The 23,506-nt window shown below is 38.9% G+C and overlaps 1 protein-coding gene across 9 annotated transcripts in view; it reads left to right on the top strand.

Moving 5' to 3' along the window:
• Ih (hyperpolarization activated cyclic nucleotide gated potassium channel Ih) overlaps window positions 1-23,506 on the top strand; it is a 934,537-nt gene that overhangs the window by 827,269 nt on the left and 83,762 nt on the right. For all 9 annotated transcript variants that reach the window (XM_069820890.1, XM_069820887.1, XM_069820882.1 and 6 more), the window contains one exon: window positions 8,331-8,549. In XM_069820890.1, the coding sequence (XP_069676991.1) occupies window positions 8,331-8,549 (219 nt within the window). The remainder of the gene's footprint in view (window positions 1-8,330; window positions 8,550-23,506) is intronic.

The following is a 23,506-nucleotide window of genomic DNA, read 5'->3' as shown; positions in this document are numbered from 1 at the left end:
AAGCAGCGGGTCGGCCACCGTCGAAGCCTCTTGGTTGGGAATCGCGTACACCTCTGGCCATTTTGTGAAGTAATCCATGGCGACTAGCAGGTAGCGGTTCCCGAGATCCGTGACCGGGAACGGTCCAGCAACGTCGATGGCGATCCTCTCAAAGGGAGCTCCCACGTTGTACTGTTGCATGGCTCCCCTGCTGCGTGTCCTTGGTCCGCGACTGGCTGCACAGGTGTCGCATCTTCGGCACCATTGTTCCGTGTCGGCTCTCTGATGCAACCAATAGAACCTCTGTCTTAACTTGTCCAGCGTCTTGTTGGCTCCCAGGTGGCCTCCAGTCACTCCAGCATGAGTCTCCTCCAGCACTTCCTTCACCTTGCTCCTGGGCAGGACAAGTTGTTCTATGCGGGTCCTTCCATCGGCTGACTCCCAAATCCTCTTCAGGATACCGTCCTTGACAGTGAAATATTCCCACTGGGCCCAGTAGCTCTTGTAAGTGGTGCTACGGTTGGCGATATCGGCCCATACTGGTCTCTGGCGGGACTCCACATCACGCAGTAGCTGTCCAATGTTTGGGTCCTCCAGCTGCTCCCTCCTTATGGCGGCGTTATCCCATCCTGGGCTCGGCTGGGCGGCAATTGCTCGGACTGCGTGGGCGCCATCCCGCTCTTCTACTTTCAGGCAGTGTTTGCAGCCATCCGGGCATGGACGTCTTGATAAGGCATCAGCGTTGGAATGTTTCTTCCCTTAGCGGTGTTCGGAGGTGAAGTTGTACTCCTGCAGTCGTTGAACCCAACGGGCGGTCTGCCCCTCCAGATTCTTGAAGCCCAATAGCCAGGTGAGTGCAGAATGGGCTGTCCTCAGATGGAATTCCTGGCCATACAAATATTTGTGGAAGTGCTTCAGGGCTTCCACAATGGCAAGAAGTTCTCTACGCGTTACAAAGTAGTTTCTCTCAGCCTTGGATAGTGTTCGGCTGAAGTAGGCAATCACCCTCTCTTGCCCGTCCTGTTCCTGAGAAAGTACTCCGCCGATGCCTACGTTGCTAGCGTCCGTGTCGAGCGTGATCTTCCTTCCAGGGATGGGATATCCCAGTACAGGAGCAGTGCAGAGCGCCTCTTTCAGCGACTGGAAGGATGAGTCCGCCTCGTCGGTCCACTGGAATTGTCGTTTTTCCTCGGTCAGCTGGGTTAGAGGCTTAGCGATGTTGGCGTACCCAGCTACGAACCTTCTGTAATAAGTGCAGAGGCCGAGAAAGCGGCGCAGCTCCTGCTTGTCCCTCGGTCTCGGCCATCCTCTGACGGCTTGTAGCTTCTCCGGGTCCGTGGCCACTCCGTTGGTCCCTACTACGTGTCCCAAGTAGTTGACCTTCTTCTGGAATAGATGACATTTCTTCGGGTTCAACTTCAGCCTGGCTTGTCGCAGTCTCTCGAACACTTTCCTCAGGTTCAACAGCTTTTCGCTGAAAGTCTTGCCCACCACGATGACGTCATCAAGGTACAGCAAACAGGTGTCGTATGTCAGGCCTCTCATTACGGACTCCATTAGTCTCTCGAATGTAGCCGGGACGTTGCAGAGGCCGAACGGCATAACGGTGAACTGCCATAGTCCCTGGCCTGTAGAGAATGCCGTTTTCTCCTTGTCCTCAGGATGTAGCGCCACCTGCCAGTATCCTGACTTGAAATCCAACGTCGAGAACCACTCTGCTCCGGCCAGGGTGTCCAAGGTGTTGTCAATTCGTGGAAGCGGAAAGCAGTCCTTCTTGGTGACGTCATTCAGTCTTCTGAAGTCCACGCAGAAACGCAGGTCCCCATTCTTCTTCTTCACCAGCACCACAGGTGATGACCAAAGGCTGTCGGATTCCTCGATGACCCCTCTTGCTTTCATGCCCTCCAGTTGGCTGTCAATCTCCCTCTGTTTAGCTAGAGGGACGCGTCGAGGAGGTTGTCTGATTGGGCGAGCATTTCCGGTGTCGATGCAGTGCTGAACTTTTTCCGTTCTCCCGTAGTCATTTTCAGACAGACTGAATACAACCTGAAATTCTGTCAGTAGATCGTGGACTTGTCTTCTTTCTCTTTTGCTTAAATTCGCCGGCAATTCTCGAGCCAGCTCTTTCAGTGATGGGTCTAGATCTGGACGTGGTCGGTGACACTCCTCGTTATCTGCTAGAGAAGTCAGAGACACCACCGGCTCGACGTTACCTAATACAGTTCCACTAGGCACCTCTTTGTCCCGATTGGTGACATTCAGGACCCTCACCGGTACCACCTTCTGATTCGGGAGTAGGGATCTGGCCACATAAACCCCATCTATCGGAGTTGTTTGCGAATCGAGGAGCAGGTTTCTCTTCGGTTGTCCGTCCAGTCTTGCCGTCACCACCATCTCGCAGCCTGCCGGGATTGTCACATGATTCTCCAAGATGAGTCTGCTTGCAATGGGTTGGTCTTCGACGTCCCTCAGGAACACTTCATCCTGACCAAACCGCAGGATACGGCGCTTGACATCCACCGTTGCATCGAAGATCCGCATGGCGTCGAGTCCCAGGATGACGTCTACAGTGATGTTGGCGACGAACACCCACATCTCCAGTCTCCTCTTTCCCAAGGTCAAGCCCAGGAAAACCTCTTTTTGGATGGGCAGGTTCTCGCCTGAGGCAGTACGTAGCTCATACCGGCGCAGCGGCGTCCTCCCTGTTAGGCCACGCACGACTTCCGGTCTGGCGATGGTGAGCGACGCCCCGGTGTCTACCAGTACTCTGCATGGGCGGCCTCTTATCCATCCGTCAGCAATCAGCCCATCGTCGCATCTTCTGTTAACCGTCTTCAAGATCAGCCGAGGGGATTGTGATGACGGCGCCGACGTGCCCCTCATCGCATCGGCCCCTTTTAGTTTTCCTGTTTGTGACAAGATCGGTCACAGTCCCTCCTCAGGTATCCAGGCTCGCCACAGGACCAGCAAGTAGGCACTCCTCGTCTTCGTCGCTCGGGTGATTTCGGTTCACGCTCCTCGACGTCGGCCGTCGCGACGCTCCTAATCCGGTGCGACGTCGAGACGTTCGCCGTCAACTTTGCTGCCTCCATCCTGAGGGCCGCCGCCAGAGCTGCGTTGATGGTACGATGCTCTGCCAGGAGTAGCTGTTGTCTGATTTCGGGGTCTCGAACTCCGCTGCCGAAGGTGTAGGCCGCCTCTCCAGCGATGAAATCATTAGGTAGGCCCCTGAGGGCCTTATGGGCCAGTTGTTCCACCGCCATCGCGAATTCTTGTAGGGACTCGCCTGACTGTTGGACCCTCGTTTTCAGTTGGGTCCTGAATGCTGCCGCAAGTTGATGGTCACCATAACGTCCCTCCAAGGCCGCCATTATCTCAGCGGCTGTCCCATCTTCTGGAACGCTGTGAAGAATCTCCGACGCCTGCCCCTGAAGCGCGGTCAACAGCTGGGTAGTCTTCTCCGCTGGTGTCCACCCATTATGTGCCGCGGTGGCCTCGAACTGGCAACGGAATATCGCCCAAGACGTCGTACCGTCGAACTTCGGCGTCTTGACGTTGCAATGTCTGGCTGAGGGCGATGGTTCCACATGGCCACTAAATGAGGTCCTCAATTCAGTCGTCGATCTTTCCACGGCCCGTTGAACTTCCTCGGCAATTATCTGTTTCTGTTCTCTAGCCTGGCGATCCACCAACGCGAGGATATGCTTGTTTCCTTCAGCATGTCGGTCCATCAACGTGAGTATGTGCTTGTTTTCCCCGGCGTGTTTGTCCATCACCTCACTCGTCTTGTCCAGCAACTCGCTCGTCTGCTCTTGACGACGCTCGAGATCGCGGATTTTGCCGTCGAAATGGTCTACCTCCTGTCTCAATTCGGCTACTGTCTCGTTTATAGTTGTAAAATTCTTGTTTAGGTTGTCAAGATCGGCTTTGAGTTCGTCTTTCACGATGGCGACAATTCCATCTACATGGGCCGAAACGCTTTCAATTTGCGTAGTGACGTCATCTTTCACTCCGCTCATGTCGCCTTTCATCTCCGTTTTCACTTCACTTATGTCACTTTTCATCTCCGTTTTCACTTCACTTATGTCGTTCTTCAGCTCACTGATGTGCTTGTTCATTTCGTCTTTCATTTCTGCTTTCATTTCCGCGATGGCTTGCAGGATCTGCTGTAGGTTCTCCATTGTCGATAATATCCCGATTCTGACACCAATGTAAATTTTATTAGTAACAACAATGTAATTTATTCTTCCAACAATAATTCCTTTCTACAATTCACCTTAAACGCTCTCGTCAACAATTGGATCTTCACTCAACACAGTATTCGTTATAGCACTCCACCAACGACAATGACAATTTACTTGGACTATTACGCACAACAATGAACTGTTAATCTTAGCTAATATTTACAAAGCACTATTTACAAATCAGAACTACCAGTTCTCAGTTCACAGTTCTTCTATCTCAGTCACTCGAGTTCACAGTATCTCGAACCACAGACCTTCAGAGACGGTTCACTGTACTCGAACTCGGGTCCCTCCAACTGCGGTCCACTGCATTCGAAATCAGGTCCCTCCAACTGCGGTCCACTGCACTCGAACTCAGGCCTTCGGCTGCTGACGCAGTTGCGGACGCACACTCGAGTCGAACTCCGGTACACAAGACTGGCTTCCTTGCTCTGGCTTTCTCACTGACTGAATAACTGAAAACTCTGTCGTTCCTTCGCGACCGTAATTTATAACCACAGCGACGTAGCCTCGAAAGTTCGAATTCGCGAGTCTTCCACTTCGACGGATTTCTCGGCCTCTCTAGGCAAGCAGAAGATGCGCGCGCAAACTCCCTCTCCACTCTCTCGCCGCGCGCCGTCCCAAAGTGCTCCGCGCGATCTTCTCTCTTGCGGGACGCTGGTCGTGAGTTCGAATCTCACGTCGCTGTCACACTATCAATTGCACTGCAAGGTGTCAATTCGCTTTTCTTATGTTGTCATTCTTCACTACAATATTATAGTCGTAGAAAGTCTTCGTCTTGAGCTTATGAAGATGTTCATTTAACAAATTTCAAGAAATCATATAAAGTATCTGATGTAAATGCTAAATTACTGAACTTGATTTGACTTTGCCTAATTTTACTTATATTCATTTTGCTTCCTCATATTTTTAATTTACTGTACTTTACCTTATCTTATATTACCTTACTTTACCTAACTTATCGTATCATATCTTAATTTGCCTTACTTGACTTTATCTTACCATACCTCTCTGATAATAAAGTTCACGAACTTTCCACCGTGTGCTTCGTTGGCAGCACTGTACAAACAGCTCGGTAAGATTTCATGATCTTGGCATATCCATGTCTCTCATCTGTGTTTGTGTTGATGTCTGGTAATGTCTTGCTGAGTGGCGCACATTGTTATTATTGCGTGTTTTTGTGTGTCGTCGCAAAAATGTCGGAACTTGAATTAGACCAACTAACAAACCAGTCGCTCATTTCCAGAAACCGTTAAGTCGACAAAAATTCAAATTTTAGTTCTGTACATCATGTGATAGATGGCATTGCCTTACACCTTTTAAGCCACATTTAGAGGTACTATATGCGTTATTTCCTACTCAAATTTACGACTGAATGTTGGCTGGAGTTTCAGAACCTGTTAAGTCCTTGACTGTTACAGATCCATAAAACGTCATGTCCATAAGAGTATAGCCTACAGGAGCAAACCCTGTTAAGTCCAGTAGAAAACAATGCATTATAGAGGATATAGTTTCAAACAACTTTATATTCACACATTCTTCAATCAATAATTTCTGGTAAATTAATAAATAAAAATCACATTATATTATATATGTTATGCTCGTGGATAGCCAAAGAATCTTCAACAACTGTTAAGAATATTATTCTACTGTTTCTCGTTGGCTACTCGTTCATACCTTCTGATAGAGTTTTTGTCCATATAAAGGAGCAAGCTAAAGCAAAAAGCCTTATCTTGAAACTACTGACTATAAACGAATTGTAATGGAGTTTGAGACTTTATTAGAAAGGCAGAATCAAAAAAATATATTTATTTTCTTAGCTTTCATCCACGTTATCATATTAATTGTGTTTTCAAAAATAACCTCTTTAACTTACTCACATAATGTGCCACTCATGAATCATACTACTTGTATAAATATTACGTTCCATCTGCATTTTTTGCTAGTGATAAACTGATAGTGATATACTATAGTAACAGACTGATTGTAGTCGATACTTTTTTATTGATAATAAATCAGTAAATAAGTAATTTTCATCTTTATGTATTCTCTCTTGTTGTGTGCCATCTTGAATAGTCAAATACAGTTCCAAACTTCGTTATGTCCCAGTTATAGAACCTAACACCGTTAAGTCCAACCTAAAATATTCAATTAAAAATAAACCATTACAGTATGATTTCAGCACTGCATATAGCTCAGATTGGAATAAATCACCGTATAAAACTAGACAACGAAATTACACAAGAGGAAATTTAGAAACAAATGACAGTTTTTCCTGATTCCTGTAAAATTTTGTTCGAAGGACTGAACAGGTTTTGGAAATGGACGGCTCAAACCTTAATTTTCTTCTTAAACTTTGTAAAAATGAAAGTGAAATCAGAGATATGTTATTCCAAATTTATGGGGATAATTCCAGTAAGAAAACGGCAGTGTACGAATGGATTAAACTTTTTTTTTTCTGAGGGGATACTAAGAATCACTGTTGGAGAGAGGTCAGTACGGTCGGTAACGAGAAGAACTAACGAAAACTTTGCAAACATTTGTCGAATTTGTACCATCTGTACAAACAATTAATCAAGTTTACTATTTGGAAATGCTGAAAATGCTGCACAAGAAAGTTCACGAAAACAATCTAAACTTTTCGTCAACAAATCATGGTTCTTGCACCATAGCATTGCTACCATCTCACAAGGCACTGTCTGTGAGGGACTTTCTATCCAGTAAACAAATAACTGTATAGGAACATCCTTCCTAATCAGTTAATCTGATTCCCAATGCCGTTTTTCTTATACAAAGGTAAAGGAAACATTGGTAGGAAGACATTTTTATAACACTCAAGACATAACGGTATTACGACGACAGCTATGTTGGCCATTCCAGAAACGGAGTTCCAGATTTGCTTTGAAGGGTGGATTTGCGTGCCGGAGTCCGTGCATAGCTTCGCAAGGGCAATACTTTGAAAGTGACAGTAATGACATTCAGCAATGAAGCATGTAACACTTTTTGAAGGATGAGTTCGCGAAGTTAATTTTTCATAGTGTACGTCACTTAAAAAATTAAGTCTGTGGCGCAGCATCCCATGAAGGGCCAAGGGCGACCAGCCGGTTGTTGACCTCCCGTCCACATACCTCTGCAGAAGTGAATGATCGTCCATTCAGATTGGAGGTATCGTGTGGTCAGCATGATAATCCCCTAGCCGTTGTACCTGGTTTCCGTAACCAGATTTATTTTACTATCGTAGCTCCCTAAATTCATCACGATTCTGAGTGGATACCGGCTCAAATTTCATGAGAAAATTCCTTCTTTATGAGGACTCGAACCAGCGTGCATTCCGTAACGTGAGTCCTAGGCATGATGTCTTAAACCATGACTCTACAGCGAGGGAATTATGTAACTTTACTTTTCTTTGTTTTACTTTAATTCAGTTAATTTTCCATTATCTTTCCATACTTCACTTTACCTTTATTTTTATTTACTCTCCTTTATTTTACTTTACATATAATTTACTTCATCTGTACCTTTGTTTTACTTTTTATTTTGTTTGCATGTTTCTGTTTCTTATTTTTTCTTTCCTTTGTTTTCTTTTGCATATTTTCGTTTTACTTATTATACTTTCTTGGTCAGTCAGCTTTATTTTATTTTGGTTTACTTTTTCCACTTTCTTACTGTTACCTCTAATAATTTTTTTCTTTAGACATTTCTCGACCTTTCCAAATGTCTCAACTAGATTACTTAACCAAATGAACGAAATTACATAATTTATTACTACTGTTTTAATTGAATTGATTATAAGTTTAGATTGTGATACATTATGGCAAGTTGAAAGATGTTTAAATATCCTGTTAACTCAATTAATTAAATTAATACACCTAAAGTGGAGTTGCTCTATGAATAATCTCCTTTGCATCTTTTACTTTTCAATATCGAAGACCCTTTTTATTATTCTATATCATGATATACATTTTAAATGTTTTTTAACATCCATTTTTTCCCCGAAATTCATCCACATTATTAGCATTAAGTTGTGTTTATTACTGTGTAGAAACGGTACAGCCAAATTAACAAGTTATTGTTTTAATAATGATGGGCCTCAACTTGTGCTTACAGGAAGCGTTCTGGTTGGAGCAGTACTCGTGGGCCTTGTTCAAGGCGATGTCACATATGCTGTGCATCGGATACGGCAGGTTTCCGCCGCAGTCACTTACGGACATGTGGCTCACCATGTTATCCATGATCAGTGGTGCCACCTGCTATGCACTCTTCTTGGGACATGCTACCAATTTAATCCAAAGCTTGGATTCATCAAGGAGGCAATATCGCGAAAAGGTAAGTCACACTCAAATTTTAAAATAAGAGTGGACTTGAGAGTGCGCTTCCCAACCAAGCGATCAGTAGATCGAGTCCCGGCATGGACAGATATTAATCTCTTTCACGTGAACTGACTATCCTTTGTATTGTGCGTGTCCACCGTGGCTCTGCTTCGTGCTGACCAAACAGTCAGGGAAATCCGCATTGTAATAGAATGTAGTGTTGGTACGAAGATGTACCCTTCCTTACGCTACGTTAGTGAGTAAGTCGATTATAAGGGTGAGAGGTTTAAACCAAAGAAAGAAATAACTAGAGAAAATATGTTCAGCATCGCTTTCCGGTAGCTCTCTGTCCACAATAGGAACCTGATACTCGACACTGTAGGAGGCTGAGTGGATCCTGGAATCAGTGTGAAACTTATTATGAAGTGAAAAATTTCGCTTTGGCTCTGACTCTAATTAATATCCGATTTTACAGTATATCAAAAATCTTCCAGTGCCCAAAAACTCTTATTTCAATTCCTAATCCGTTGTCGCAATTTCTTTCTATCAATTCATTGTCCTGTCCCCTTCTCCTTCATTCCTTGTTGAATGCCACACATCCACATAAGGTGTAGTCTTCCCATGCTTATTTTTCCAGATCGTATCCATTCTAAAAATTGTCGTGAGTAATCTTCTTGTGACATTCTCTTAGCATGTCCATAACATTCAAGTTGTTTTTATGTATACGCCTATCATCTCTTATCGAGTATCCCAGCATTTAAACAATGAGGAAGTAGACCAGCTCACTGATATTTCTACTGACTAAACATTGAAAGCAAGATTCCAGTCACAGTCATTGTTAGAGTTTCGGTGCAGCATTGAAGATGAATATCCAATGATCAGCAAGAAAGCACTCTTTGCTTTAATTCAATTCGCTACCTCTTGCATTTGTGAATGTGGTTTTTCAGTAATAGCTGTAATAAAGTCAAAGTATCAGTTAAATTAAACATTAAAAAAGAAGTAAATATTGCAACACCTAAAATAACTCGAAGATACAATGAACTAAATAACAATAAACAGCCGTATCCTTCTCATTATGACATTATGACAGTAAAATATGATATTTGTTAGTAATAATAAAATACTCTCATTTTTAATCTGGTAATTTTTATAACTGTTATATATATATATATATATATATATATATATATATATATATATTTTAAGCAGCTGAAATGATTAAGTGTATGTTTGTGAAGAGCTGTGAAAATGTCATTGGTAAACAAAAATTTGTAGTTTTTTTTTTTTTTTGCTACATTAAATCATTTTTATACCTTTATTGTTACTGAACTCTTAATTTCCCTACCTGAAGAAATTACCTAGCCGAAAATAAATACAAGAATTACAGTTGACCTGATTCATACCTTCGTAATTTCCATGATGGAACTACCGGTATATGAACAGCGGAGAAAAGGAGCTGTGAGTGTCAAAAGTTTGGGAACCTTTGGAATAATAATAATAATAATAATAATAATAATAATAATAATAATAATAATAATAATAATAATAATAATATTTTAACTGGCAGAATTTAGGCCGTAAGGCCTTCTCTTCCACTCAACCAGCAAAAAGTATACAAGCTACAAAGAATACAACAATTTGATTTAGATAAAAGTTAAGCGTATGCAAGAATTACTTATGAATTGAACAGTAAAATGCTATGAACTATTAATTATTATTAAACAATGAAACAATGAAATACAAACTGTGTAGCATTAAACTAAAATACATAGAATGTTAATATATTTCAAATAATGTTAGATAATAAGAAGAGATTATTGATAGAATTTTGAAAATACAGCGCTATCAGGATGCATGCCTAAAGAAAGAAGTTACCATATAGTCAGTGACCGTTTAAGTCAGTATAATTAGAGTGAATTGCTAAGAAGGTTATCCTTCAATCTACTGTATTTTTAAAAAGTTTATTGTCTTGCAGCCCCAAATACATTGTGACAAGAAATTCCATTATCACGAGGTGGATACTGTAAAAGATTATGAATAACAAGATGTTCTATGAAGAGGTATACTTAGCGTGCCACAGATAAGTGATCTGGTATTTACGTAATGGTTAGAGTATAGATAAGATAAACGAGACGAAAGGTAATTTGGTGTTGAGGTGTGCAGAATTCGAAAGAGTAAAGACAAAGAGTGTGAAGTTCTACGTTCTTTGAGTTGGCGCCACGAAAGACTTGCAAAGGATGGCGATATGTGACCATATCATCGGATGTTGCATATATATCTGACGCACATATTCTGAACTCGCTGTAACTTGACAGTTCAGAACTTAGGTCACTTAAGAGAACGTCACAATAATAGAATTGCGGCATTACTAGGGTTTGTACTAGGGTAAGTTTTAGTTGCTGGTTCAAGAAGTTTCTTAAGCGACTCAAACAGTGAATGGAGGAACAGATTTATTTTATTGTTTCTTAAAATGAAAATTCCAATTTAGAATATTATCCAAAAAGGAACTAGGATTTTTTTTACGACAGATGAATAAGGGATTAGTGTGTTTTTAAGTGTAACAACTGAAAGATTAATTCGAAATTTTCTCGGACTTCCAGCCAGGTCATAAGTTGGTGATCCACCGACGTTTCGAGGACGTTCATCTTCCTCATCTTCAGGGTTAAATGATGTCTAGGGGTATCCAGCTCCTTAATTTATAGTGCCAGAGGGAGGGGTCAGCCGAGGAGCTGTGCGCTGATTGGCTCTTATTAGTTAGAAAGGCCAAGGAGCTAAGTAATTTCCCCTTAACCCTGAAGATGAGGAAGATGAACATCCTCGAAACATCGGTGGATCACCAACTTATGACCTGGCTGGAAGCCCGAGAAAATTTCGAATTATCACGTCGCCAGGAAAGCTTCAGTAGTTATTTGAAAGATTAATGTTATTAAGAGACTTAACCAAACGTTTATGTCCAATAATTATAGCTTGAGTCTTACTTGGATTAAGTACGAGTCCGAAATTGGCCGCCCAGGTGGAAACAATGGCTAGGTCACAATTCAAATTATCAATTGATTCATTGATCGTATTGGGACTGGAATGTAGGCCTATATATAATTGTAGATCGTCGGCATAGAGGTGATATCGACAATACTGTAATTTCTTTGATACACCATTAATGTAGGTAGAAAAGAGTAGTGGTCTTAATACGGAGCCCTGGGGCACTCCCGCCTTTGTGCATCGCCATGGGAAGAACTGATTATCAAGTGAAACACACTGATGGCGGTCACGTAGATAGGAGTCCATCCAGTTCAAGGTATTGTCTGTCAGGTGCGAAGTCTTTATCTTCACAAGAAGTAAGTCGATATCAACAGAACTAATGACATTTCTGAAATCGATAAAAGTTAGTGCTGTTACTTCACCCCTAACTATAGCTTCACGAATGTCCTCAGTCACTTTAAGTAGAGCTGTAGTAGTGCTGTGTCCAGGCCTAAAATCCGATTGATAGTCGTCAAGGAGTTTGTGTTCGTCGAGATAGTCCGTAAGTTGTCTGTGTAAAATATGTTCTTATGCTTTTGGAAGAGTGGGAAGAATTGATATTGGTCTGCATTGGTTTACTGTAGAAGGTGTGTTAGATTTAGGTAAAGGTTTTACTAATGCCATTTTCCAGAGTGAGGGATAGGACCCAGTCATAATAGATACATTGAATATATGGGTAAAGTCGACAAGATCATATCTATTATTTTACACACGAGAGTGATATTTATATTGTCTATGCCTTGGGCTTTAGATTTCATACGTCGCAGCGTCTTCATTATGTCAGTTGGGTTAATGTGTTTAAAGAAGAATTTATCCCACACAGGTTGGGTATAAGATCTGAGGAATTCAAGAGTCTCTTGTTTATGTAATGGTTAGGTGGAGCAGTGACGAAATGTTCATTTAGACTATTGAGTGACAAGTTGATGTTATCTACCCTAGGCTTTGCTTTTGTTAGACGCAGGTTATTAAGGTTACGCCACAATTCTTTCACACTGACTGAAGGTAGAATAAGAGAATGTGCATGGCGTAATTTAGGATTTCTTACTGCTTGATTACATTTATTTCTTAAAACTTTGTAATTATTAAAATCTAATTCGTCTTTGCTCCATCTGTATTTACGATAAGCGGTGGCTCTGTCTGTCATGAGAAGTTTTAGGCATCGCACATCCAGGGCGCAGGGCGTCTACCGACTCGTCTGGTTTTCAAGGGTGTGTGTTTATCGTATAACTAAACCACTAGGTCGTTACATTTTTCGATTTTATCGTCAATGTCTGGTAAATTTCACACTCCAAGGTAGGCTAAGTGCGTCCTTGATTAATTCATCTTGCTCAATATGCTTCAAGTCACGGTATGATGTGATGTGAGGTTTATATTTTGAACAATACAAGGAATATTCTAGAAATATTATGTCGTGAGCTCAGATACCTGGTGCTGGTAGTTGTCCATTCGTTAATACTAGCTGAGGATTTGTCGTAGCAATAATGTCAAGAAGTGTCTCCGATTCTTGGGTGAGGTGGGTAGCTGCGGAAGGAAGGATGGATATATTGTAAGACTCAAACATGTTCTTAGGTTGAATTGTAGCGTAATTACTTGAATTTAAAGAGTTTGTATTGAAATCGCCTAAAATAACAGTATGGTCATAATGAGGCACAAGATTAAACAAAAGTGTTTCAAGATCACTTAAGAAACCTGATTTAGGGAATTTGTAAATAACTCCAAGGAGGCCCTTTTTGTTGCTTGCACTGACTTCGATGAATAGATATTCAGGATGTTCTAAGAATTCATTCGAAGACTGGTGGACAATTTTAAACGGTAAGTCCGATCGCACATATATTGCAACACCACCTTCGCGTTTACCGATTCGGTCGTTTCTACATAGGGTGTAATTATCTAAACTTACAAGAGAAGATGATAAGGAAGGTTTCAACCACGTTTCAGAGATAAGACTAGCGTGAAGGGACAAAGGGGAGAAAATAGATTTAACTTCATTGAAATGACAGAGAAGACTTTGGGCATTTATATGAGCTACTTTTAAAGTGTTACGATGCGAGCTGAAGGACGATTTTAACAGGACAGGTCGAAAGGGCAGGTAGTGGGTTAAGAGTGACTGGGGTGAATGGGGTGTGGCTGCGGAAGAGGATGCAGAAAAGTGAAAATCGTATGTGTGAGGAACTTTCAAGCATAGGCAGATTGGTAAATTAAAACTTACATTTTCCAGGTGTAATACGAACAATGTGTTATTTTTTTCGTTCTAATGTGGTAATAAACGCTCTACTCTCTCTGCCAATACTGATCTAGTATGATAAAGAAGGTTAAAATAAAATATTCTTATTTGGCTTGTACGCCTAATGGCTTAATGGGTAAAGGAAAACACAGAGCCGTGTCAAAGGTAAAACCGCGTAAAAAAAAAAGCAACTTAGATTTTAAACTCATTTGTAAGCTGATTTTAGTATCTTCCGGTTAGTATTGGAATCTATTCTTTTGTGTTAGACTTTCTTTTACAGCACCCACGAATGCATTACTTGTGTTCCTTTTTGTTTTTTCTTTGTATGAAATTTGATAAACTGGTCAATATTGTGAAACCTTCAAACAGGAAATTATGTTTACGTGTTGGAACTGAGAGGACGGAAGATCTCATAAATTTGTTGCCTTCACAGACAAATTTAAATAGACTTTTTTCAATATGTGTGAGATTATCTACTTATATCCATATACAGAGTGCTAAAAAGTATCCAATATTTTAGGAGGAGATAGTATGCATCAAAATAAGATGGTGCACCAACACATTTTCTCCGCAATGTGAATGAACACCTGACCTGATCAACCGTTGGATTGATCAGGGAAGCCCCACACCTTGGCCTGCTAGTTCTCCAAATCTAAATCCCCTAGACTTTTGGTTATGGTAACACATGTAGGAATTGGTCTACGCCACTCCAAATCAAGAATGTGCAGACACTACAGGATCGCCTCTTCAAAGTATGTCAACACATACAAGAACAACCAGGTCAATTTCAAACAGTGCATGATTCCTTACGCAGAAGGGCAGAGGAATGAATGAACGTCACATTGAGCACTTCCTATGAACAAGTGTTCAGATCTCAGAAAGTAAATTTTGTATGACCCATGTTTATTAGACATTATTTCCTTGTTTTGATGCATACTAACACCTCCTAAAATATTGGATACTTTTTAATACCCTGTATGTAGTCCTAAATGGTACGGGTTTTTACTTTTCGAATGTTAGTAAAAACATATATCGGTCCTGGAATTAGGAGAATGTGGGGACAAGGAAGGGACGAACAATTGTAAATTACGGGAGAGTAAAATACTTTGAATAGCTGGTGATGGCCACTATGACAGCTCTGGTTTTAGTGGCAAATACGTAACGTATTCGTATAAGGCAATAAATATAAAGACGACAACATTTTAGATTTTGTTGTGTTATAGAGGGTACTATTACAAAAGAATTGAAAAGGCAGACGAACATATAAAACACTAATTACTAGTCCCTTATCTCAAGACCTCTGCCCTAACAATCGCTAAACGCCCAGCTGTATTTAGTGTATCTATGAGTATAATTGAAGACACCATTTTCGAAAGAATCGTGAAAAGTTATACACTCTGCACTGCCTTTAATATTATTTATGCTAACACTTTCGTGGCAATAAAAACATTATTCTCATATTGGCATTACCTTACATTCATTACAGTTACAGTTCTATGTGTTGTTATTTCTGTTCTCAAGTGAACTGACTTCTGGCACTTCTACACTAGGTTCCTTCTGGGGTTCGAACTAGTACGGTTTAATTCCGGCCATTGCTTTAGAAATACTGATTAAAATTAAGGGTATATTACAACATCAAGTAAATAGTGAACCAGGCATTGTAGAAAAGTGTTCTTCTCTCAGTGTCAACTTTTTGAATAATTAACGGGAGTTTACTGCCTTATCCCGTAATGCGATAATTTTCAATTTTCTTATTTAATTATCTATTATCTCAGAAACTATTGAAGATATTACACTAAAATTTTACAGTATGAAGATACGTAGATTTTATCAATAATTATGAGTTCCATAAAAAGATTTGAATCTTTTAAATTATGTTCATGTTTTGTTACTTTTTATGCAAATGTCCCACTTTCTAAAGAACTGTAATAAAAGGATGAAATTTTAAACATAGGCTATTTTAAGAATACATTAATGAAATGGACGCTCATTAAGTGACGTATGTCTGTTAGTTTGATCATAAAAAATATTTTGATAAAAAATAAGAAAATAATAACATAATTATTTTAGAAGATAAAATCTTTTCTTAACTTGTATTTCTTGATATTACTTTAAAAGATTAAATTTTTAAAGTGATATTCCGTGATAAATTTGCAAGTTTGTTTAGAAATTGATATATTTAACCGTTAAAATTTGAATATGTATCTTCAGTAGTTCTTGAGATGAAGTGTAATTAAATAATTAAATTTAATATTGGCGGTATAGGGCAGTTAATCTCCCCTTTAATAAAATAAAGACGTAATTTTTACTCGACAGGACATTTAAATCGCAAAATTTATAAGATATAAATATCTTGTCTTCCGATGATTCAAGATTATAGTCAGTAAAACTAGTGACAGCTTTAGAAATAGATCTGTATCCATATTGAAAATTATAAAACTTGTTATTAGGTTCAAAGTATTCACAAATTTGATTTTTATTACGATTTCAAAAATGTCAGCGAAAACATGAATAAGCGAAATTGGTCTATAGCTGCTAGGTTTCTTATCGCTATTCTTTTAAAAAATCAGGAAATATACCAGTACAAAGATAATCATTCATGCAAGCAGTCAATGGGATTACTATAAATTAAATAATTAATTTGTTTCATAAGCTTATTGTCAAAAATATCATAATAATCTTTGCTGTGAGTGTTTTTCATAAATAAACCATTTTAGGACATCATCTGCATAAATAAATTTCCATTTGAAAAGCAAATTGAGCATATTACATTTCGAAAATAGTACACTCACTGTAGTGTCAGATAGTTCTAACCGGGCGTTTATATTCTCAAGAAGGTTGGACAGATGTTCATTAAATTCGTCACACGAAACACCAACCTTATTATTTTTACATTGAGTGGCTTTCTATTCAATTAAGAACCACACCGTTTTGTACTTATTAACAGAATTTTCAATTAATATAACATTAGCATTCAACTTAACATTCCTGTAACAATTAGCATGTATGACCGTGCAACGAGCCGACCCGGGTTCAAATCCTAATCGGAACAAGTGAGGTTTTTCAAGGTTTTTCCCATTAAGACTAACAAAGAGCACATGCTGGGTAACTTTCGGCGCTGGACCCTGGATCCATTTCGCTGGCATTATCACCTTCATTTCATTTAAATGCTGGATAACCACAGGAGTTGATAAGGCGTCATAAAATAGCCAATAAAAACATTCCTAATGACATACTTGTATTTTTATTATTACTTTTTATAGGTCTGGACTATTGAGGAATCTTTAGTACCGTTAGCTAATGTATGGAGAGATCTAATTTTTCTTTTAATGTTCCTATAATTCATTATTGTACAAATAAACTTTATGTTCTTGGTTACTAGTAACTCTGATCAATTTCAATGGAAATGAATTATTAAAAAGATCTATTAAACATATAAAAAAGTCAAATTAACTTGCAATTGATTATGGTTATCAATAGTACGGTATTATACCAATTGGTAATGAATATGTAACTGATTTATAAAGGCATTCAAAATTGGTTATTTTCCTAAGAGTCGTCGTATTGTGATCTGAGTTTAAATTCCTATTGTAAACAGTACTTCGCACACAATCGCTATTATGATCGAAGAATCCAGGGTCGATGACCTTGATATTGTATGAATGAGAATGAAGGCTAGTAAACATATTATCAAACATGACTCTTCTCCAGTTAGTTCAAAAACAGTTCTATAACAACCATTCATTCTAAATAAATTACATAGACATTTACTTTCATTTGAATTATTCTTAAAATTTGTTAAAATCACTAAAAATTTAAAATTTATCGTTAAGATTAGTTAGAGAATTTAAAATATTGTCTAACTTCTCATAAAAATATAAAATTATCAACTAGATGATCTATAAATATTTATAATAAATAATTCATTCAGATTTTTCAATAAAAATACCAGAGGTTTTAAAGTGTAACTCCACACAGGAATCAGATAAATAAATAACTTTGTATGATAATTATTTTTTACAATTACATAACAGAGTCTCCATTTTTTAGTTTAGTTCTTGAGAATGAGTTTGCAATTATGAATCCCTCTAAAATGGTAAACTCAATTTCATCCTGAAGAAGCCAGTATTCGCAAAAACAAACAACAGTATACTTAAATTTAACTGATATAAATAAGAATTTAAAATCTTCGTTTTATCACGTAAACATTGGATATTCATACATATATTTTATTTTAAGTTCATTACTACTCTCCGTCCGAGTGGTTATGTCGCAGGGTTCAGGAAAGGGTAAAAACTACCTAACAGTCTAGCCAATAGTCTTTATAGAGAGGGGCTAGCAGAAACGAGTGGGAGAAACCGGCATGCGACATAACTAAACGGACACACGGTAGCTTTATTTACATAATCTAGATCACCAACCACAATTGCAGTATCATGTTTATTATTATTAAAACAGATGTTTACTTGAGTAATAATGTTTGACGCACTAGTCGCTATTAATCGTTACTCTGGATCAGTGGCGGCTCGTGAACTTGTGGATTGGGAGAGCTGCAGTAGATTTTGGTACATACAAATTTCATTTCTTGATACCATTGCTAATAAGTATAGGACAAAAATAAATGCACTACATATAGAAAAACCAAAACTTTCTCACTTAGTTGGGAGATGTCTGTGGCATAAGTTGCTAACCGCTAAAAAAAAACTAATACCACCGACATCAGTATGAAATTCTGATTGGCAGATACTGAACTTGCAATCTACCAGTTCATTCTGAATTGTCTTAGAATTACCTTTAAACAGTGGCATGTTCCAAATGATTTTTGAGAGGCTCGTTTAGATTACTCACGGACTGTAGCAACCCACGAAATACATCAGAGTTCTTCGAATCGTTTTTTCATCACGTCCCCTAAGGGGAAGTTCATATTGGCCAAAAATTTGATACAATCTATATATTTTTTTAAATAATTTCACGATTTTCCCTCACTTCTTGATTATGTTTGAGAATGTTTGTTCTGTTCGCTTCACTTAATTGCTCAGCAATATTAATTTTGCCTAACATAGCCAATGAAACAACATTTTTCAGGTGAGATGTGAAGATTCGTGCTTTTTAATTTTTAGGGCAAATGTCCTAAATCTGTCACACCACTCCTAGTCTATGCAGTATCACGACCGAAGAGGAGGCAGCCACAAATGCTTAGTGTAAATTTCATTTTTATACTTCCTTACATATATGCACTATTTCGGCTGGATGAAGCTTGAGTAAGATTTAAGTCGGGTAACGAACGACCCTTTAATTTCACTTCATTACATCAATTTTCTCCGCAAGGAAAAGTTGAGAAAAATAAAATTAATATTTTGTAGTTCACACACACTCATGCTTGCACATTTGCATTACGGTACAAAAACGTCACACTAAAGTAAACCTCAGATATACTGATGGCCAACAATTTTCTAAAACTGAAAAAGAAGTCTCTTTCGTATTTCACGTGCTATATCAAAAGGATTATACTCGTGCAATCATTTTAAGTTAAAGCAAATATTATTAGGTTCTGCTGGAGGCTGGATATATACGTAATAATAAGGCAAAAGCGAATATTAATTTCGTTATATTAACTCGATAAGATTCTACAACAATAAGTATGTGAAGAGAAAATAAAAATGTTGTCATTAAGTTTCAAGGGAATAGAGAATCCATTTGACGTAGCATTACAATAGCTGTGTGGGAGGGGAGGAAAGATCTTCCCTTGTCGCCTGGGTCTGCAAGCCACTGCAGCGAAATATAACTTTTAAACAGCGGCAGTTTCCCTCTGCTTCCCCTCACCTCTCTACCCCTTGACCTAGCAAGACACACTCTCTATGATCTGTCCCACACTGCAGATCCCAGGACGACTTTGAATGCAGTGTCAATTCCAGTACAATCGACGCGCAAAAAGATAATGCATAAGATAATAGTACATATTTCCGGCCAGATGAAATATAAAGCAATTTACCAATAAAAGCTGTAACAATTCTTCTACAAATTAAGATAAATATTATTTTTATTTTCGTGTCAAAGCTCGGAGTGCTGCAGCTCCGCAGCTCTTATGGACGGGCCGCCCCTGCTCTGGATTGAAGAAAAGTCTAATACACGCGTTGTTAAGCCACGTTTCAGGTTTTAATAATTATGTGTAGTACAATTCCTACCAAAAGTTTAAGGATACCCCTCTATAAGTGATGTTTCACTCCTGTCCTGATGTTTATACAGGGATCAAATGCCTATGAAAAGTCAAGTTTTTACTGCAAACCCAGTCTGTCTAGCTTTCAATCTGTAGATTATATAACAATTTGTCTCTTATGAAACTTATTGAAAAATTACATGTTTTGTATGGAAAAAATTAATTACTCCAGAATGGGTTGACTTAGATCAGTGAATTTTGAAATTGAGTTAGATATTATCTCCAGTCATTCTTCCACATCTCAATAATCTGCCACTTCACATCCGCACTCACTGAATTTCGACCTATTTTCATTTTTTTTTCAATGAAGAAATCTAACCTTCCCACACTTGCAGCTGATTACTACAAATGGAGGGAATAAGCTGATTGATCAATGTTACTAACTCCCAATGTTATGGTGTAAATGGCAATGGTGGGTCCGAGTCCATTTGCCGCGAATTTCAAGCTCAAGGGAATTTTAGAAAATGGCAAGTCTTCCTAAAGGAAAAACATACAATCTGGAATACAATGCCTGTACGAATTGTCACAAATTATTTTAAACAAAAACCAATAATTGCACAAAACGTCTTTCAGATATGTTTAACACTATCCCAAAATTCACTGATCTAAGTCAACCTATTCTGGAGTAATTAATATTTTTCCTACAAAATAAAAATTGTTATATAATCCACAGTTTGGAAGATAGACAGATTGAGTTTGCAGTAAAAACTTCACTTTTCACAGGCAGTTGGTTTCTGTATAAACATCAGTATAAAGATTTCACATAAGAATGACAGGAGTGAAACATCCCTTATGAAGGAGTATCCTTAAACTTTTGGTAGGAGTTGCAAGCATCGCTAGGCCGCCGTCTTCCCAAAACAGAGGTACAAGGCACATACTTTCCGATTAGAGTGTAAAGAGACTGACAGTATGTTAATTATTGAATATTTAATTAATATATAATATCTGTTTGATAATATATGTGTCTTGGACTTCTATTGCGGCAAGATGGTTTGGCCGATACATACTATAATTCAAGAGTATGGTCGAAAAAGGACATGCGTCAGATTTTTTTAGAGAGAAAATGAGTTACTGAGGATTTCATGCATTTCTAGGGTTTATTCATCGGCTAATACAAAAATCACACGAGTTCCACAGATATTTTTAAGACAACAATACTTGCTACTTTTAACTTTTTGATGTAGTAGTGAAGCGTGTTTCTCTGTTTGGAAGCATAACGAGTTTTTATGCTTTGCCAGAATGTAATGTTCGGAGTGTACAGTATTGATGCTACCACCAGTTGTATTGTTGAACTCATTCTGCGCGCAGATATTGAGACTGTATGTGAAGACATGGGAACAAACCTAGCTAACTACGTTAGGTTTAACTTTGCCAAACAAAACTATTGAATTCCAGATGTGTCGAAACTCACATGTCTGAATCCTACCGAGCGTCCCATTGCTGAGCCCAAGTTGAAAGATATACAAATTGTTCCAGCTCTGTATAACTCATTCTATTGACCCCATGACCAGCAAGGCTACTGAGCAGGAGAACTCTGCATTATTATTATTATTATTATTATTATTATTATTATTATTATTATTATTATTATTATCAGCTGGGTTTTCAGAGGAGATTGCGGAACTAATTTCAGAAAGAATGTTCGCGACATCGTCACGCTGCGGCTGCAAAGAAACATTTGACAATGTAAATTTTTCACTAACCTCGCGAGAATCACTACGCGACGTTTTGCTAAAAAAGTTGTAAAATTGAGCTTTTCGGTCGCTTAGACATATCAAAGAACCCGGAACAATAATGTGAAGTTCATATTAAAAGTATGAACTGTCAATGTACAAAACGTTAAACGAACGTTTCACAATAAATTCAGAACTCAAACTAACGAATGGGTGATTACTGATCTTAAAATGAGTTTAAAATCGACAATGTAAATATTTAACATCTGCACTGCAGAACTGTCAAAGCAACCTTTCCAGTATGTTTCACAAGTTAAATTTCATATTTATTTTATTTATTTATTTATTTATTTATTTATATATTTATTTATTTATTTATTTATTTATTTATTTATTTATTTATTTCATCAATCTGTGTCCACGTCATGGCGGATTAGATGTAAGGGAATTCGGGGGAATATGGGCACGTGAGGAATATGGGCAATATTAAGTTTTCATGTCAAAACTCTTGCAAAGAATTATGTTTCTTCGCTAATAACGGTTAGTATAAAGTGAGAGTATCGTAATGGTTGCTGTACGATGCGCGCTATGCAGTACTGTCTCGTATTGTTGTTAAAACAGCCATCTAAATCGTGAGTATTGACTTCCAAGTATACTAAAATTTCACAATACTTATTTTAGATATGTTATATGCAGTAGATTACACATGAACTTTAGAAAATAGTTTAAATCTAATAGTATACATACAAAATACACATCTTTAACTGCCGTTTTATTGCGTCAGAAGTTGTTTTGTGAATAGTTTACGGTAGTGCCAACTGTTCAAAGTAAACCCTACATGTCGGGGTAATATGGGCGCTAATGTTCGGGGGAATATGCGCAAGCATTACAGTTCATGAAAATGACTCTTCAGTCTTGATGAAAATGGCCTACAAATGATTACAAGAGGGAAAGATGTCATTGCACCCAAAGCACACAAAGTGGTGCATTGCATTTACTCTAAAGAAAAGGGAAAAACCATTACCCTTGTGGCCTGCTTCAATGCAGCAGGGAACTACTTTTCTCCAAGTATCATTGTAAATCGAGTGAGGACAATAATGACTGAAAAAGAGCTGCCTGCTGCCAGTAAGTTGTACTCCAACAAGCAGTCTGTCTACATTAACGGAGATACGAGGTATAATCATTAAATTCCGAGACCTATCCCATAAGCGGAAATAAAACTACCTCATTTAAATGTGGCTGCCATCACCTTCAAGGTAGTCCTCTTGGGCAGCTATATACTGATCTCAGCGTGTCTGCCATTTGCCTCCTGGAAGTCGCGTTCTTGAAGCCTGTCAAGCACCTTCTGCGATTCGCGTTGGATCTCCTCCACAGTGTTAAAACGGTGACCCTTTAGCTTGAATTTCATCTTCGGAAACAAAAAAAAGTCGCAGGTGGCCAAATCTAGTGAATACGGGGGTGAGGAACGACGACCATCTCATTAAGAGTGCAAGACTGGAGTGTTGCGAGAGCTCTGTGAACTGGAGCAGTGTCGTCATGGAGCATCCATTTGTTCTTTGTCCAGAGCTGTAGTCATTCATATTCAAAATGGACGTGAGGATCATTATGCACAATTTGTCGAATTTTTTCGACATTTTCGCCAGTGTTGCACGTGCGTGGTCGACCTGGCATCTCGTCGTCTTTCAGCGATGTTTTGCCATTTCTGAAGCACGAGTGCCACTCGAAACATCTCGCCTGAATCACTGCTTCATTCCCGTAGGCTTGCTTCAACATTCCATGGGTTACGGTTGCCTATTTCCCAAAGAATTTGACGTTGGCTCTCTGCTTCAGTTCCGAGTCCA

This window comes from Periplaneta americana, chromosome 3, assembly GCF_040183065.1.
Source record: "Periplaneta americana isolate PAMFEO1 chromosome 3, P.americana_PAMFEO1_priV1, whole genome shotgun sequence".
Classification (NCBI taxonomy): Eukaryota; Metazoa; Arthropoda; class Insecta; order Blattodea; family Blattidae; genus Periplaneta; species Periplaneta americana.
This window is presented reverse-complemented; position numbering and strand designations above follow the sequence as displayed.